This window comes from Myotis myotis, unplaced genomic scaffold (assembly GCF_014108235.1).
Source record: "Myotis myotis isolate mMyoMyo1 unplaced genomic scaffold, mMyoMyo1.p scaffold_m19_p_11, whole genome shotgun sequence".
Lineage (NCBI taxonomy): Eukaryota > Metazoa > Chordata > Mammalia > Chiroptera > Vespertilionidae > Myotis > Myotis myotis.
In genome coordinates, this window is record NW_023416315.1 from 15,081,000 (window position 1) to 15,098,354 (window position 17,355).

At 38.2% G+C, this 17,355-nt stretch overlaps 1 protein-coding gene across 2 annotated transcripts in view; it reads left to right on the plus strand.

Moving 5' to 3' along the window:
• The window catches only part of RELN (reelin), a 439,320-nt gene that overhangs the window by 326,004 nt on the left and 95,961 nt on the right, over positions 1-17,355 (plus strand). For both annotated transcript variants that reach the window (XM_036327598.1, XM_036327599.1), the window contains exons 23-28: positions 2,102-2,239; positions 3,138-3,324; positions 9,351-9,556; positions 11,157-11,328; positions 11,795-11,995; positions 16,117-16,349. In XM_036327598.1, coding sequence (XP_036183491.1) covers positions 2,102-2,239; positions 3,138-3,324; positions 9,351-9,556; positions 11,157-11,328; positions 11,795-11,995; positions 16,117-16,349 — 1,137 coding nt within the window. The remainder of the gene's footprint in view (positions 1-2,101; positions 2,240-3,137; positions 3,325-9,350; positions 9,557-11,156; positions 11,329-11,794; positions 11,996-16,116; positions 16,350-17,355) is intronic.

Genomic DNA, 17,355 nt, shown 5'->3' on the forward strand with positions numbered 1-17,355 from the left:
TGAGCCACACCAGCTGGGCTTAAGCTTTTTATTTAAGGAAATGTCTTTTTCAAGAGTTTATAGGACACATGTAAGGATCAGTTTAATCAGAAAAAGAGTGTAGAATGTGTCTACATCTGACTATTTAGAAGCATAAATAAACTGGGAAATCTAGGACAGGTTTCTGAAATCCTCCAACCCTATTTTAACATTTGAAATATCAAAACCTCAAAATAATGTATGCTATGGTTTTCATGTTGACATGTGTCTATGAATAAAATAAACTTGGTCAACAAACCACCAAAGTCATCATTAAATTTATGAGCTGGAAGGGATCTTAGCGATCATTTTGTCCAGTTCCTTTATTTGAGAGGTGAGGAATGAGAAGACCCTGAAGGCTTGCATTTCTCACTAAAGGTCACACAGATGATAAATTACAGAGCGAGGGTCCTGGGAGTCGGGTCCCCTAACTCCTAGAACATTCTTCACTTCGTTGCCTACAGAAGTCAGAACCAGGCTGCCCTTTCTTGGCCTGTTGCTCTACTCACTTACTCATTTTTTTTTAGCAGACCTTTTTTGTACGCCTATTTTTTTTTTCTGTTCCAGTGCAAACTATTGAGACAAAAGATATCTCTCTCCCCAAAAGAGCTCACAGTCTAGTCTCCTGTGGCCCTAGACTTGACTCAGATTATAATGAATCACAAAAGAATATAGTCATCTCTCCTTTTCATGACACTGATGCACAAGTCTGAATTTACTTCTTTTCTGTAGGGCTCTATGCCCTAAGAATATGTACCTATTTTATAGTAGGTTTTTCTAAAAACCATTTCTTAATGGGATTATGTAAATTGCAATGGTTGTTAGGTTACAAATATAAACTATTTCCATAGAGGAGTTGCATCTGTACTATTGTATGACGAGCTCTGATATGCAACAAACCTGTGTGTACTGGGTGCAGCTCAGTGAACCTGGAATTATCCTACTAGGATTGAAAATGCAACCTATTAGCCACAGATCATTGGTAAAACAAACAGTAAGGGCTTAGTCTGGATTTTCACAGTCTGTTATGTACTTAGGGAGTATTTAATATGTGGGTAATTGATGCAGGAGACTTTAATGGATTATTCAGGGCCATTAAGATCAAGTGTAGCTGTAGATGGTGTGCTTGGGGAAGGTTTAATCAATGGAACTGAGCATGCACGTTAATTCTGCAATTTTTTTCCTTTTTTCACTTTGACCAAAAAGAAGTCATTATGGGTCCCTGAAAATTCCCAGAGGTGAAAAATATGATGCAATTTTAAAAGAATTTTTTTGTGGTCATCAAAGAATGAAAACCTTTGACATTGATCTCAAAATATTATCTTATTTAGACTTTATATCCGGTTTAAATGAATTAAGGTCCCAAGTGTTTCTCTAATGGATTGTTCAACTTCTCATCTCCACTTAACATCAGCTTGTCCATGAAACCTAAGCAAGTTAATGTTTCAGAAATAATAAGCAGAATTTAGCACCTAGTTGTTCATACTTGTGCCGACCCGACCCTCTATCCACTGAGCCAAACTAGCTAGGGCTATACTTGCAATATAATATATCGTCACATGTCCCCTCAATCCCGAAACAATATCCCCAAGAAAACTTTAGTTTTCTACAAAGAGGTAACTGGAAGTCTTCCAATAACTGCTCATGTGTTTAGTATAAGAAATGGTATTACTCTAAGTTAAACACTTTACATTTTCATCTGTAAGAGAGAAGCTGTTTAGTATATATCTTTATTTTTCTTAAATATCTTACTTTATTTCTTTTCCTAGCATCAAATCTCTATGTAAATACAACAAAAAATATGAGCTTTATTTTTTTTTGAAATGTCTCCAATTAAAATAAAACGTCTCAAATTAAACTAAGGTATATACAAAATAAGGAAATTTCTTTTTAATTTTCTTTCATGATAAAATTGTTGAATTGGGTGGTAATTGACTTAAAATTGAACTACAGAAAAATGATTAGCAGCCAAATGCAAGTTCCAGAAAGTTGGTTATCTGAAAGATTTTGAACTTGGATATTTTTTGTCTGTACTACCAGATGTCAGTTAAAATATTGTTTTTTATGACTGTCCCATTTCTAGGTCCAGTGCCACCCGCTTCCGCTGGAGTCAGAGCTATTACACAGCCCAGGACGAGTGGGCTTTGGACAGCATCTACATTGGCCAGCAGTGCCCAAACATGTGCAGCGGGCACGGCTCCTGTGACCACGGCATGTGCAGGTATACACATCAGAAAGTGGGACTGAGCTTCTGCTTCCCAGGATTTGTTTTATAGGGACCCAACTGCAGTTGTCATTAGTTATGTGGATAGACTGATAAATAATGAAATAGCCCAAAGAAAATGACCCTCTTTTCTGTTCTTATTGTAGATTTAAAGATATTGTTACATATAAATTAGTACAAAGCCATACATTCTAAACTTGAAAATCTCATCTCAACCAAGGCCTCTTGGGTCTAAACTTCAGAGTTTATTAATTAGTTCCAAAGTTCTCCTTGGTAGTTAAAAGAGCCTTGCAATTGTTTCCCTTCTTTTCCCTGACAGTCTTAAAGCAGTACTCAGACAGCTGCTACAGGCTGTCCTGCCCACTTCACCAGAAGCTCAAAGTTGTATACAAGAGGAGATGGTGATTATAGCTAATGAGGATGAGATAGGAACACACTTGAATACTGAAAGACTCTAAAAGAGATGTAATTTAATCAGGAAGAGAAATGAGAAAATGTGGCCAGAGTTACATGTTAGTTGAGGAAACATTTATATGTGACTTTTCAAGGCTACAGGAAAATCCCACTATTCCCTCTCCCCACCCCAACCATGCACACACACACATGTGCACATGCATGCACACACAGACATTCATATCCTTCTTCATTACTACCTGGTGCCAGAGTTCCCTGTTACAGCATTGTTTCTTTTAAGAAAAGATTCTATTCCTTGTTTTGTGGTGTGCAAAACTGAAGGTTGTTATGACCGCATATACAGATTAACACTGTAGAGAAAACTCTCATGTGAATGCTGAAGCCCAGAGCAAAAGTGAGACATAGGAAATGTTGCAGGTCACATGGCCATGGCCCTCACAGATGAGACTATGACTTCTTTGCTTGGCTCTCCTCTCTCTAGGTGTGACCAGGGATATCAAGGCACTGAATGCCACCCGGAAGCTGCTCTTCCTTCTACAATTATGTCAGACTTTGAGAACCAGAATGGTTGGGAGTCTGACTGGCAAGAAGTTATTGGGGGAGAAGTTGTAAAGCCAGAACAAGGATGTGGGGTCATCTCTTCTGGATCATCCCTGTATTTCAGCAAGGTATGACTTAGAGCGGAGAAAAGTGATGACTAAGTCATGACTAAAGCATGGGAACAATGATCAGGGCAATGACTATTTCAATATGTAACTGATTTATGGAGCAGTCCAAACTCAGAAGGCATAGATATGAGATGGGGGTTCCCCCCCCCCATATTCCCTGCTTCTAACTTGGCTTTGTTAAGTTCCTATCCCTTAGCTACATCTGGGAAACTTTTATAACTTTATGATTGTTCTTAGTTACTTCAAATCTAGATTAGGCCAGTTTTAACATCCTGCCCCTCTCGTATCTGATTTAAATCTTAATGCTTTCCTCCAGGGCCAGCCAGTCTTGTGTCTTGGGGGTCTTTGAGTAAGTCAGGGTCTTGGTCGCTTCTCACCCCAGCCTTTGGAGGGTGTGTGAACATGCAGGCCGGTGGGTGAAGGTGTGAGTGATGGTGGAGGTAGTGGAGTTTAGAAGTTATAAACGTCAACTCTGAAACCAGACTGCCGCTTTCTAGCTCCATGACTTTGACCAAATTCTTTAACTTCTCTAGGGTTGGCTTCCTCGTCTGTAAAGTGGAGATAATGAGGGTGTCGGTCTCATTAGGGTTATTCTGCAGGTTAAATGCATTAGTGTAGTTGTAAATTGCGGAGTACAGTGCCTCATGCATAGAAAGCACTTCTGTAAGTGTTTATTAAATTTGTCAACCCATTAATCTCTAGAATATGATTGGGAGAAGGAGGAGTAATGGTGAGGTGTGGGTTGCAGAGCTGTTCCTAGGGAACTGATCAGCTCTTCATGGTGAGCAAACATCTAGGGTCCTATTTTGGCTCAATTTGGTGCCTGCTGGTGAGGGATTGTCAATTCAGGCTACTATAACAAAAATACTGTGTATAAAAATATCATTAAAAAAATAGCATTGGGTGGCTTCAACAGCAAACATTCATTTCTCAAAGTTCCAAAAGCTGGGAAGAAGATGAAAACACCAGCAGATTTGGTGTCTGGAGAGGACCACTTCCTAGTTTGCAGATGCCGTCTTCTTTGGAGAAAGCAGAGAGAGGAAAAGCAGGCTCCCTTCTGTCTCTCCTGTGAGAGCAGAATCCCATCATAAGGGCTCCAGCCTCATAACCTAATTACTTGCCAAGGGCCCTACCTCCTAATACCATCCTTTTGTGAGTTAGGCTTTCAACATGAGTTTGGGGTGCACAGACATGACGTCCATAGCAACAGACTCTGCATAGAAGTTACTCTGGCAGGGCTCAGCTTCCCCAGTGGCAGCACAGGTTGGGCAGGCAGGTCAATAGACACCAGCTAGGGACTGAGGTGCCAGCCAGATTCTCTTAGAACAACTCCCACCCATGTTGCTTGGTTAGGGATAGGGGACTGGGATCCAACTCCTTTGCTACAGTCTAGGCAGGGCATTCTTTTCTTCCTTCCTCCTCCAATTCATCTCTCCATATTGTCTCCAAAAGGACTGGAGGGGAAGCAGTTTCTGTTCTCTAGAACCTGACAGTGTGTCTAGCCCCAATATAGAATGTGGGGTACTAAACACCAATCCTTTCCAGCAGGCACTGCAGCCACCAATTCTAGGACAATTGGAAATGTCCCACTCATCATCACGTAACAAGCACACAAGTGTGGATGAAGGGTGGATATATTGGGGAACTTGGGCAGAAATCCCAAACAAGTTAATGTATGCATATGCAAAAATAGGTACAGGTTTTGTTTTGATGCAGGTGCAGAACAAAGAATCAGCAAGTAAACAAGACAGAAAATTGGGAAGGGATTCCATTTAATGATATTTCCTATCCATTGACATTGAAAGTCCCCGAGGCCTTATTGTTAGAGATAATAGTCAATAAGTTACTATATACATTGCATAGATCCAGATACACTATATAATTGTGCAGAAATGGAAAGATTGTATCTCCCTTAAGTATCAATATTAAAACAAGATTATGAATTCTTAACCAATATGTACTCTAACACTCCAAATAGCATGTGTGTGTACATACACATATTTTGAGGATATCAAGTTATATATCACTATTTCTTACACTTAATTTAAGATGATACCTGGAATCAAACTACCTGGGTTTGTAACTGGCCTGCAAACCTCAATCATTGTTTCACCTTGCACAGTTATAACATTTTTATGTATCTCAATTTTCTCAACTATAAAGTGTGATATTGGGAGGGTTAAGTTAGTTAATGCAAGTAAAGAATAAAGAATAGTGTTGGGCACATAGAAATAGCTCAATAAGTGTTAGTTATCATAATTACATCTTATGAGACTAAATTACAAATTGTTATCATTAAATATTTCCCCATATACGCCCTGGCACTACTTAAAAATCAGCATTTCAAAGTAAAATAATTCTCTTCCCAGCTCAATCCAGCTTTCTCCCTTGATTTTTGTCAAAATATTTGAGGATCATTGTTTTCTTTTACTTTTTTCTCTTGTGTCAGTGAGATCTGTTCTGAATTCTAAGTGAGAGAAGCTAGCATAAGAAAAAAGGAGGAAAATTTGTTCATGTAATCAAAACACAAGGAGTGCTTAGGTCGAACTGGCCTCAGAGATATCTGGAACCTGAAACTCGAATGCCCACAGAGCTCTCCCCTGGAGAACAAGCTATTTTCAGGTCAGCTTGTCATTATGAGATTGGAACCATGGGCACAGAGCTTTCTCAGCGGCTCCATAGACAATTCTGGGGAAGGTTTCTGATTGGCCAGTCAGAGTGTCCTGGGGAATGGTGTGCTGTGATTGGCACAGCCAGAGTCACCTACTCACTCCTTTGGCAGAGGTAGGATACACAGTTTGGCAGCCCCACCAGTCAGTATGATTGAAATAGGGAAGAGGCAGTAACCCAAAGGGAGGGAGGGCTCTGCAGACCTTTTAAACCACCCTCGATTGATTTATATAGAAATATGCTTCTGTCCTGTTACTGTTCCAGCACAAATATCCAAGGTGGTCTCCAGTACTATTGCCCTAATGTGTAACTTATTTTCTCTTTATGAACATGAGCCCTCTGCCCCATAAAAGAAGCTCTCCAAATCATCCCAGGTCTCTCCAATTTCCCTGTCTGCTTAGTCTTAACTGCCTACATTGTGCCTTCGATCGTCTCTGTATCCATATAAACCTTGCAACATCCTGCTCAAATCCGGCTGCTTCCATGGAGCTTTCTGGAACTATGACAAACTACACTGATATCTTCATTTTTAATTTCACTCTCATCTGTGTTCTGTACAAATATAGATTAACTTTTTTTTCTCATAGTGCCCAGTAAGGTGCATCCCTGCTGACTGAGCCAGCACTAGATAAGATGTGCAACTCAGAAATGCATGCCTTGTGCTAGGCATTGACATATCAATAAATACCCTCAAGACTGAATAGACTGGAGAATTGATAAATGATTATGTGACTAAATGGGATCAACAAGGACTAGAACTTGGTCTGCAGCCCTAAGTTGTCCTTACTGTCACTGCACATTTCCATGAATTGTCCTTTTGAGTTTGTACAATTGGCACCAAATATTTGTTGAAGAAAGGAATTAGTGAATGAATGAATAAATGAATGAAAAATGGAAAACAGCAAAAGGGTCTAAAGAAATGGTTATTTTCAGGTTAATATAGTAGATTTGTTTTTATAGTGGCATTTGATTTTAAAAGGTTTTAATGGGAGTTAAAAGGTGAAGCTTTATGAAGTGTTTTAATAAGTTTTATTTTAAAGGCTCTAAAGCCTGGAGACATTTCCTTGAAAATTTGTTTTATTTTATCGAAACCCTTAAAGCAGAAAGCTGTTTTAACCTAGAATGTTGAGGGGAAATGGGAAGATATTTGCCACACTCCAGGGAGAAGGAGATCCTTAACCTGTTACTCCAACACACATGCATGCACACATTCCATGTGAGTATATGTCTACACATGCACACACAACTACCCTGATCGTAGTGTAATAGGGAAACTGAAAAGCACGTGTCACATCACATTCTAAATTCTGACACAAAGTTTGCCATGAGTCTTTTTCCTTCCTTTAGAACAATGTTCAGCATTTCGAGTCACTGAACAAAAGAAAGGGGTTTGTGCTATTCTCTAGTAAAAAAACATCTTCAGTGCCAAGCCAACCACTCGTACGATATTTTCCACCATTTACAAAAATCCCACAAAACACTCTTGCAAAACCTCTGGAGACCAACACCATAGTCTCCTGGAAAAATAACACTGCTAGGTGAATTTCACAATAGTCCAATCATTCCAACCAACTAGTTGGGATAATAGGATTTTTATAATTCACACCTTAGATCTTTCTCCTTCTGGCTTAGTTCCTTTCACATGCCAAGTTTTTCATAGGAGTTTGCTGGATTAGAATTAACCAGCTAGGTTCTGTAGTTTTTCTTCTCAAAATCACTCTTCCTGTAATGATCCTAAAACATGAAAATTCTAGGCCAGATTATAATAATCTCTGAGGTATTTCTCACACTACTTCAACAAGAAAAATCAAAAGCACCTATAGCACATTGAAAATACATATTACTTTTAAGATTTCCTCAAATACATATTTAAAATTGAGCGTTCCAACTAGTAAGTTCCTGTGTCAGGATTAATTTCAATGCTTTTTTCACTGGAACCCCCTTTTGCCGGGGTGGGGATCTCTTAATTGGCTTTAGATTTTTCAGTAACAATGTTCTCCTTTAATTAGCTCCAAACATTTCCCTGTGACTCATAACTGAAACCCTTTCTTAATTAACTTAGTGAATTTGAGTAGGGTTAAAATGATAAGTATCAGAGGTGTTTTTCTCTAAACTGAGTACCCTATCTCAGTGTTTCTTCCCAATTTTTAAGTGAACTTCGTAGGAGCTCTCCAAGACCAGTTCAGAGCAGACCGTGGGTTCGTTTTAGCAGAATCTGGGTGGAAGAATCTCATGATCAAGCCTTTTTTTTTTTCAATCTCATTAGCACAAACCTATTTACACACAACAGCAATCATGACAAACATTGTCAATTTCTATCTAACACCTTACAACAGGACTGTGACATGTAGGGAACACACTAAGTAAAGGAAACAAGTTGCTGGATTTGATGGAATTTTTAACATATTTAAGACACAAAGAGGCCATGTAGTGGTAGTAAAAACGTATTTAAATGGTCCCTCCCAATCTCTCCATTTCAAGTGGGAAACAGAAAGAGACTGACACAGGGACTGGGAGCCTGAGAGATTCAAGTACTCTTTTGTTTTGTAAATCTTCTATCTTGCCCTAACCGGTTTGGCTCAGTGGATAGAGCGTCAGCCTGCAGACTCAAGGGTCCCAGGTTCGATTCCGGTCAAGGGCATGTACCTTGGTTTCTCTCCCATCGATGTTTCTAACTCTCTATCCCTCTCCCTTCCTCTCTGTAAAAAATCAATAAAATATATTAAAATAAAAATAAAGTTTCTATCTTAAGCCTGTTTCACTTTTATGCCTGGAGGAGGTCCAGGCATACCTCCCGGGAAGACATTCAGTGTGCTAGGCAAGTTTCCTGCAAAATGTTATTTCATCCAATTATCACAAAACCCTCTGAGGAAGGTATAGTTGCCATATTGTACCTTTGAGGAAAGTAAACGCTCAGAAAGGTCACACAGCTAATGAACAGCATGAATAATGGGGCTGAGATTCAAACCCAGCTCCAACTGATCTCTATCAAATTCTCCCGTACTCTGCCTGGGGGACATTCACAAAACAAACATTGGAAGTGTTTTCATTTAAATTAATTTTTATTTTATTTTTAAAGACTTTTGAATACTCTTTGGTGTAATTAGCAATTCCCAAGGATCTCATAACCAGGTCTAGCAATCAGTGATATAGAGACTATTCGAATGTATCCAGGAACAGTTACCAGAACCAAAGCAGAGACAATTAAATGGCGCAACTGCTCCTTTCAACAATAAATGGTGACAAAATCATCTCCATATAGTGCTAGCATGCTCGTATGAATTTAAAACTAAAACAACAAAATGCCTAGGAGCTCCCAGATCATTGAACCTGTGGTGTTTCTGTCCTTTGGCAAGGCTGGGAAAAGACAGCTGGTGAGCTGGGATCTGGATACTTCTTGGGTGGACTTTGTCCAGTTCTACATCCAGATAGGCGGCGAGAGTGTGGCGTGTAACAAGCCCGACAGCAGAGAGGAGGGCGTCCTCCTTCAGTACAGCAACAACGGGGGCATCCAGTGGCACCTGCTGGCAGAGATGTACTTCTCAGACTTCAGTAAACCCAGGTAACCACACCCTAATGGCCTCCCAGTGGTTTCCAGGAATGTAAAGATTACACTGTTGTTAAGGGTTTCCAAAATGTCGTTAACTTTTGCAAAAATAGATGAATTCATAATTATCTGGTGTGAATGATAGCCTTATACATAAACATTTCATTAAAGTTTCTAGACAGAAAGCATTTGTATTCACATTTGAATTTTTAAAGAATTTGAGAAAAATCTGACTAGAAGAAAAGTGTGACAATTGACCATTTTCCCCCCTCCCCCCGCCCAAGGAAACTCTGTGACATAGGGCTACTCCAAGCATTTCTGGATTTTTTTAATGCACATGCAAAATATGTTCATATTTTAGATAGTAAGCTGTATTTTAGTAGTAAGCTATATTTTAATAGTAAGCTATATTATTTTCAAAAGTCTTATGGTTGCACCCAGGGCAAGTCCTACACAGTTTATGGATAAATCTGTAGAGGTTGGATTCTCTCAAATTTGTCACTGGCCCATCCCTGTTTTTATTTTGATGAATGGGGAGGATATATAATAAAATGTCTTAGGTAATGACTGTCAAGGAGTTTGGGAAAATGATTCATGTTTAATACTAATATCTGTACCAGGCAATCAATGTATTTATCTATACATGTAAATTTAGTTCTTTTACAATTTTGTAGTTTTTTGAAATTTTGTATTTGTACTTTATATTTTATATGTGTCGCTAAAATCTACTCAAAGATATCACTTTTAGAGTATTCCTTTTTGTAATCTCTGCATGTTTACTTTAACACAAAGACAAAGGTTTTTCTTATGTATGTTGACCAATCATTATTGAACTTTAACATACTAAAGTTGTCCCTGTTTTGCATTTTAACTGAACCCCCCAGTGGTTTTACTGAAAAAAATTATTACTGAAGAATATATAAATTTAATTTTTACACATTAAATATATTTTTAAATGTTACTTAAAATATAGCTATGTTATACGATAGGGGTTCATATGTTTATTGTTTTAAAACATTGAGTAATTTAAATGTGACATAACTTTTCATAATATAACAGAAATAGACATGCAGATATACTGACCAAAAGCATTTCTACTAAGGACACATGGGAGAGGCAGAAACCAAAGATGAGCCATGTAGGTAAATCAAGAAATATAACATCCAGGGAGGAAGTCAGGAATGGTGAGTGGGAGAGGGAACCTAGTGAGGTCCCCCAGTCCAGTAGAGAAAGGATTGTAATGGTGCCAAACTGGTTAAAAAAATTTTTTTTAAATCATTCAAATTATTTCTCCAGGAATTTTTTTCCAAGTATTTCTTGAAAAGGTTATGACCATTATTATGGTATTCAAAAGACATTGTTCGGTGACTTGAACACAGTTGAAATATTGCCTCCAAGAGCTACAGTTCCAAATGGAATAAACATGACCAGGACTACACCTGCTTACAACTTTAAACCTCCTGTCGAATCTATTAAACTTAGAAATTTTTCAAAAAAATAGCAAGAGATCAAACACTTAACTAAACTTTCTCGTATTGCTATTCTTGCTATGTTAACAGCTGCTAAGAAAGACACCGCTTTCCTCTCCTAACCTAAGTGTCTTGCTTTGATGCAGATTTGTCTACCTGGAGCTTCCGACTGCTGCCAAGACCCCTTGCACCAGGTTCCGCTGGTGGCAGCCCGTATTCTCAGGGGAGGACTATGACCAGTGGGCGGTCGATGACATCATCATTCTGTCAGAAAAGCAAAAGCACATCATCCCAGTTGTCAACCCAACTTTACCCCAGGTATTTTTTCCATGTCTGAACTCCAAGAAGACAATTATAAAAGTGCATGAGATCAAAGAACTTGGTGCTTGATACCTGAACGTGTAATATAAGTTTTCTGTGTTTGCACTTACTTTCTTTTACTTGCACTTAACTTTTGTTACCTCTTTATGCCACTTGTTCCCAGATTATTTAGAAGGAAAAAACAAACAAACAAACAAAAAACTATGAAGTCTAGCCAAGTCATCAATCATGATTATTAGTGTGATTATAAAATTAGATACACTGTGGCAAAATATTTTCAGTTTTTAAATTATCAGAAGAAAAAAATCATTGCGGCCAGAAATAAATTAGTTAAGTTAGAGATTCTGCTGTATTTTCTAGAAATACCAATGGTACATGGCTCTGCTTGTCATGAACTGAAAATTCCTTTCTTGTTCTCAGTTGTCAAATTGCCTTTCTGTGTTGTCTGTATTGTTTGTATTAGAACTTTTATGAGAAGCCAGCTTTTGATTACCCCATGAATCAAATGAGTGTGTGGTTGACGTTGGCTAACGAAGGAATGCTGAAAAATGAAACTTTCTGCTCTGCCACGCCATCAGCCATGGTATTTGGAAAATCAGATGGGGATCGATTTGCAGTAACTCGAGATTTGACTCTGAAACCTGGATATGTGCTACAGTTCAAGGTACTTATGCACAAACCTCTTCGCAGGGCAGGTCAAGGATCAAACCATCTTCCATATTTATAAGTGAAGTTGACAAAGAACACACATTTTTCATATACTATTAAAGAAGGGACTCAAACAAGCATTCAATAATCTTAAAATGGCAAATCTTTTCAGTTCCGCCCCATTGGAAAACAGCTTATCATTTTTTTCATGAGCCCTAGAAGTTGTAGCTATGTCATTGTATTTCTTTAAGTGCTCGTGGACTTCTACTAGAACAAAAAAGAAAATTGACTCTTAGGATTTCAGTCTGATGGTGACTTAATGAATCCCATGCTTCTGAATGGTAATAGATAAGTTCTCCCTTTCAACTTACTAGTACTTTTAGGACTCGAGAGTTATTTTATGCTTTTACTATAGCATTTTCAAATACTTTGTCTTCCTTTGGTGCTGTAAACTTTTACTCTATCATTGCCCTCTTAAAAGCTTGTTGTTCTTCAGCACTGTGATAACATGTGTCAACATATATAGCAAGTATTTACTTTGACAAGCTCTTTTCTCAGAAGCCTAATCAAAATTTCATTGTGTTTATGATAAAATCCCATTGGTGAATTCTGGGGTCGAAAGAAATGCAGTTTTAATGAACTAGCACAACTACATGGCCCTTACATAACAGCAGGATGCAGATGCTAAATAATTTACAAATGGAATTATTAAAGAGATCAGATGTTTATAGGCAGCTCTAAAATATAATTTCCACTGGTCTATAAACAAGGAAGTTGATTAGTGAACTGTTATCCTTCTCTGTTTAAATTTTGATGCTAACCTACAATGGAAAAACCATTAATAACTGTATATGACTCTATAATAATTTGTTGGTACTATCTAAAGTGATAACAAAATAACAGCAATAGCAAATACATTGCCAGCATACTATGCTGTTTCTCATCTGACACTTTTTTTATTTAATGTCATAAAATGAGAATAGTGAAAGTCTGCAAGATAATATTTTGAAGTTTATAAAATCTAAATAAAGAAAACATTAAATGTTTCAAGTATTTAAACAACCAATAAGAATGCATCATGCCTAAGAAAAAAGCTCAATCCTCAGATCACGCCGGAAGACTATTGACTTGTGGCTGCTAGTTAATAATAGATATGTAATATGGGTCATTCAGGGATTGACAACTAACATATATTTGGCATCTGTAAGAAAAACTTTGTGTCATTTTTGTACAGAAATGCACAGTGCTGGTACTAGGTGCTAGAAATATGGAGGTTAAAAATACGGCCCTAGCCCTCAAGGACCTCAGAAACTAGTAAGTGAACCAGAAAAGTGAGCTGTCCCAAGATTATTGTAGTAGAAACAGGCTCTGATCTATGGGAGTACCTAGCATAGCGCATGTGGCCAGTGCTCCAAAAATGTTAGTTGAATAAATGTGTGGGTGGATGGATTGAAATTGGAAATGTCTGGAAATACAGAGACTTAGATGAACAATGGAGGGGGAGGAATTCCATTAGAGGGAACAGAATGTGCAAATATATGAAAATAATGAAAGTGCTAATGAAACTGGAAAATTTGGAAACTTTTTTAAAGAGTCTGGAAGATGTACCATAGAGGTGATAAAGTTGATCCTAATTGGCTTTACATGATACACTAAGTCACTTGTAAAGCCAAACAGATCAAGATTTGGCCATGAGAGGGGAAGCACCCGTCAGGTTATAGAAAAGTAGGGGAAGGCCCCCTCCCACCCCATCCCAGAGCCATACAACTCAGTCACTGACATCCCCTGGGTCTGCTCCAACCTCTACACCCTGGCCAAGGCAGATGACTCCTCAGCAGGGTGTAAGCTCTGCAGCGTGGGGTGAGAGGGAGTCCAGAAAGTGGGAGCTATTGCATTCCCTCAGGCTGGTGCCATCAAGAGAGGAATGCTAAACCCAAGAAAGATGGTGTCTGTGGTGTGGGAGAATGACTCAGCTCAGGGATTTTTGAAGCTGTCTCTTCAGCTGTCTCCCCAGAGCCACAAACCTCAGACTATCCTCACTCGACTCTATTCTGGTCCACCTTCCCTCGCCAGAGCCCAGGGTGAGTGGCTGCGAATGAAATGTTGTGTGTTGGCTCTTTAAGAGGGCACTTATGTCTCATCCTGATGGACAGGATCCCTGCTGACTCTCACAGCTGGATGTTATGTGAGCACCTCTTCCTGGCTCTGGTGCTCTGGGCTGGGGAGCCCAGCAGGGGGTTGAGACCCCACAGGGTGAACCTTTACAGCTGAGATATCCCTCGGGACCTCAGCCGCAGCCTTTTTTCACATCTCCACACTTCCAACAGTCCCTATGTGGGTTATTCTGTAAATCCATGGTTATAACACTTCTCTTCAGCTAGTCTTCTGTTGGTTAGTCAAGATGATTGTTCTATAATTTAGTTGTGATTTCAGTTTGGTCCTGGGAGGAGGTGAGTGTACCTTTCACTGACTCTACCACCATCTTAAGGAGATTATTGGAATCTTCTTTTGAAAGACTGGATCCAGCTACTGCATAGTCACAGTGATGAACTGGTTGACCTCTCGAGCTCTGGCCCAATATTATTTGTCTATGGCCCTACCTTCCCTTCATCCTTTATTCTTTGGTTATTATTGTGGTATTTTGAGTCCCTACTTAAATGTTTTCTATAATATTTGACTAATCTTATTTGTAGTCTTATACAGTGAAATTCTATGGTGGCTCCCAGCAACAAATGAAATAAGACATGAATAGATCATTCATTTAAGATAGCATATAATTAAATAAATATCAGAAAGAGTGTTTGACATTTATGATTATCAAAAATATGAACTAAAACTAATTAAAATAATTTATACACTTTTTGAATTGGAAAGAAACTGCCTTAAGCTAGAATAATATTCAGAGTTGTGGTAAATTGACTCATTTGAAACCAATTGATTAAAAATGAACACATATAGCCCGGCCAGCATGGCTCAGTAGTTGAGCATCGACCTATGAAACAGGAGGTCACGGTTCCATTCCCGGTCAGGGCATATGCCCAGGTTGCAGGCTTGATCCCCAGTGGGGAGCATGCAGGAGGCAGCCAGTCAATGATTCTCTCTCATCATTGATCTTTCTATCTCTCTCTCCCTCTCCTTCCTCTCTGAAATCAATAAAAATATTTTTAAATGAACACATATAAATAGAAAATTGAGAAAGTGTCTACATTTTGACTTAGTAATATTGTTCCAAGGAATGTATCTGGTGATTAACAAATCAACTGAAGAAAAAAAAGATACATTTTTTGCAAAACTGCAGATAATAATAAAATAATATGTTAAATAAAAAGTAGGAGGAAAGTTTTACAAGTGTGATAACTTCAACTATATGAACAACATATATACTTCTTTCTAAAGATTAGAACAAGCATGTCAAACTCAAAGGCTAACACGGGCCAAATAAATGAGGCATGTGGCCCCTGGGCCACAAGTTTGACATACTGGGATTAGAAGATAAAAAATTGAGAAAAAAGTAGTGTGTTAGAGCATTGGGATTTAGGTTGCATTTTTAATGCTATTAATCCTATGATGACATTCCTCTACTTAAGTGCACAGAGCAATATTAATTTTATGTCTGGATTCTTTTGTTTATTTGATGCTGTGACTAAGTTCGTTCATCTAAGTTGACAATGATTTCTTACTGGGCTTTGGCAAGAAAATTGAATAAAGATGTTTTTTCCACTAAAGCATAGAGGAGAGCCCTCTCTTCGGGTAACCTTCATGTTCTGAAGAGAACAGCTTTTCATCTTCTGCTTCCCTCTGTTTATGCCATCTGGGAAAGGAGAAGAAAACATAGCTTGGCCTTTGTCCAAGGTTTCAACATCACGGATACTGTGCTCCTCTCTTTCCTCCTATAATCCCAGGAAATTCACAAAACGGGCAACTGGTCCGACTTTCTACTAAAGAGCACCTATTTTTTGCCTAAAGAAGGATTTCCAGAACCTATGGAAAGGTCTTGGTTAAAACTGAGCTGCAGGCCTTAGCATTATCAATTTAATTTGAACTCAGTAGGAAGGGCCCTGGCTACTGTAGCACCTAATTTGTTAAATGATGACTTGGAACTAAAATGTTGTGTCCTCCTGCCTTTCCTTTCAATAGCTAAACATAGGGTGTGCCAATCAGTTCAGCGGTGCTGCCCCAGTTCTTCTCCAGTACTCGCATGATGCTGGGATGTCCTGGTTCCTGGTGAAAGAAGGCTGCTACCCAGCTTCTGCAGGCAAAGGATGTGAAGGAAATGCCCGAGAATTGAGTGACCCCACCATGTATCACACTGGAGACTTTGAAGAATGGACGAGAATCACCATTGTTATTCCAAGGTCCCTTGCATCCAGGTAAAGTGACCTTTCTTATTATGTGCCATAGCCGCTGTTTCTTGGGAGTATGTATTTATCTCAATGTTTTTATTTCATGCATCTTAGTAACTAAAAGAATTCATATAATCTAGCTTTATCTATTTAAGTAATGACTCTTGAGGAAAAGAATGCTGGAACGAAATTCCCAAAGTAGGGATGTGTGTCTGCAGGTGTGTGTGCACGTGTGCATGTGCGCACGTGACACATTTACACTTGTGAAACAAATTCACTCACTCAGTCACTCATGTATTCATCTGTTCAACATAATATTTATTGACCACTGTTCTAAGCACTGGGAGTACAGCCATGAACAAATGATGTTAAAGACTAAAAAACATTATAACACATTATATCAGATTTCACTTTATATAAACTTTTGATAAATTAATGCCTCCTTGTAAAGACAGTTTAAAATATCTTGCAATATAAATGATCCCTTTAAATGACTATTACAATAAATATTAAGACAATAGATCAAAAGATTAAAATTCAGTTAACAGGAATGAGATCAAGCACTTCAAATGAATTTGTTTCATTCATAGGACAATAAATTTAACTCTTAGTTTCCTGGCAGCTCAGACAAAGGGGGAAAATATAGGATCATTTAGTTCTCATTGTTGGATTAAAAAAAGGAAGCATATACATTCTGATTTTTTAAAAGATACTCTTTTTCCATGTTCAGTATTATAGGATAAATATATAGTGTGTGTGTATATATATATATATATATATATATATATATATATATATACACACACATATATATATATATATACATACATATATTATATATATATATATTATATATATGCATGCTTATGCCAGGTAGAGTAGGTAACATAGAGATCAGTATCTTTAACTATTACTTCATGAAAGATAGAGGAACATTCTTCAAGTAGACACTTTTTAATAGAATCTTAGAACAGAGAATTAAATTGTGATTCAGTCAAAGCATTTCTGTGTGGAGCTGAGGCAAATCAGTAAG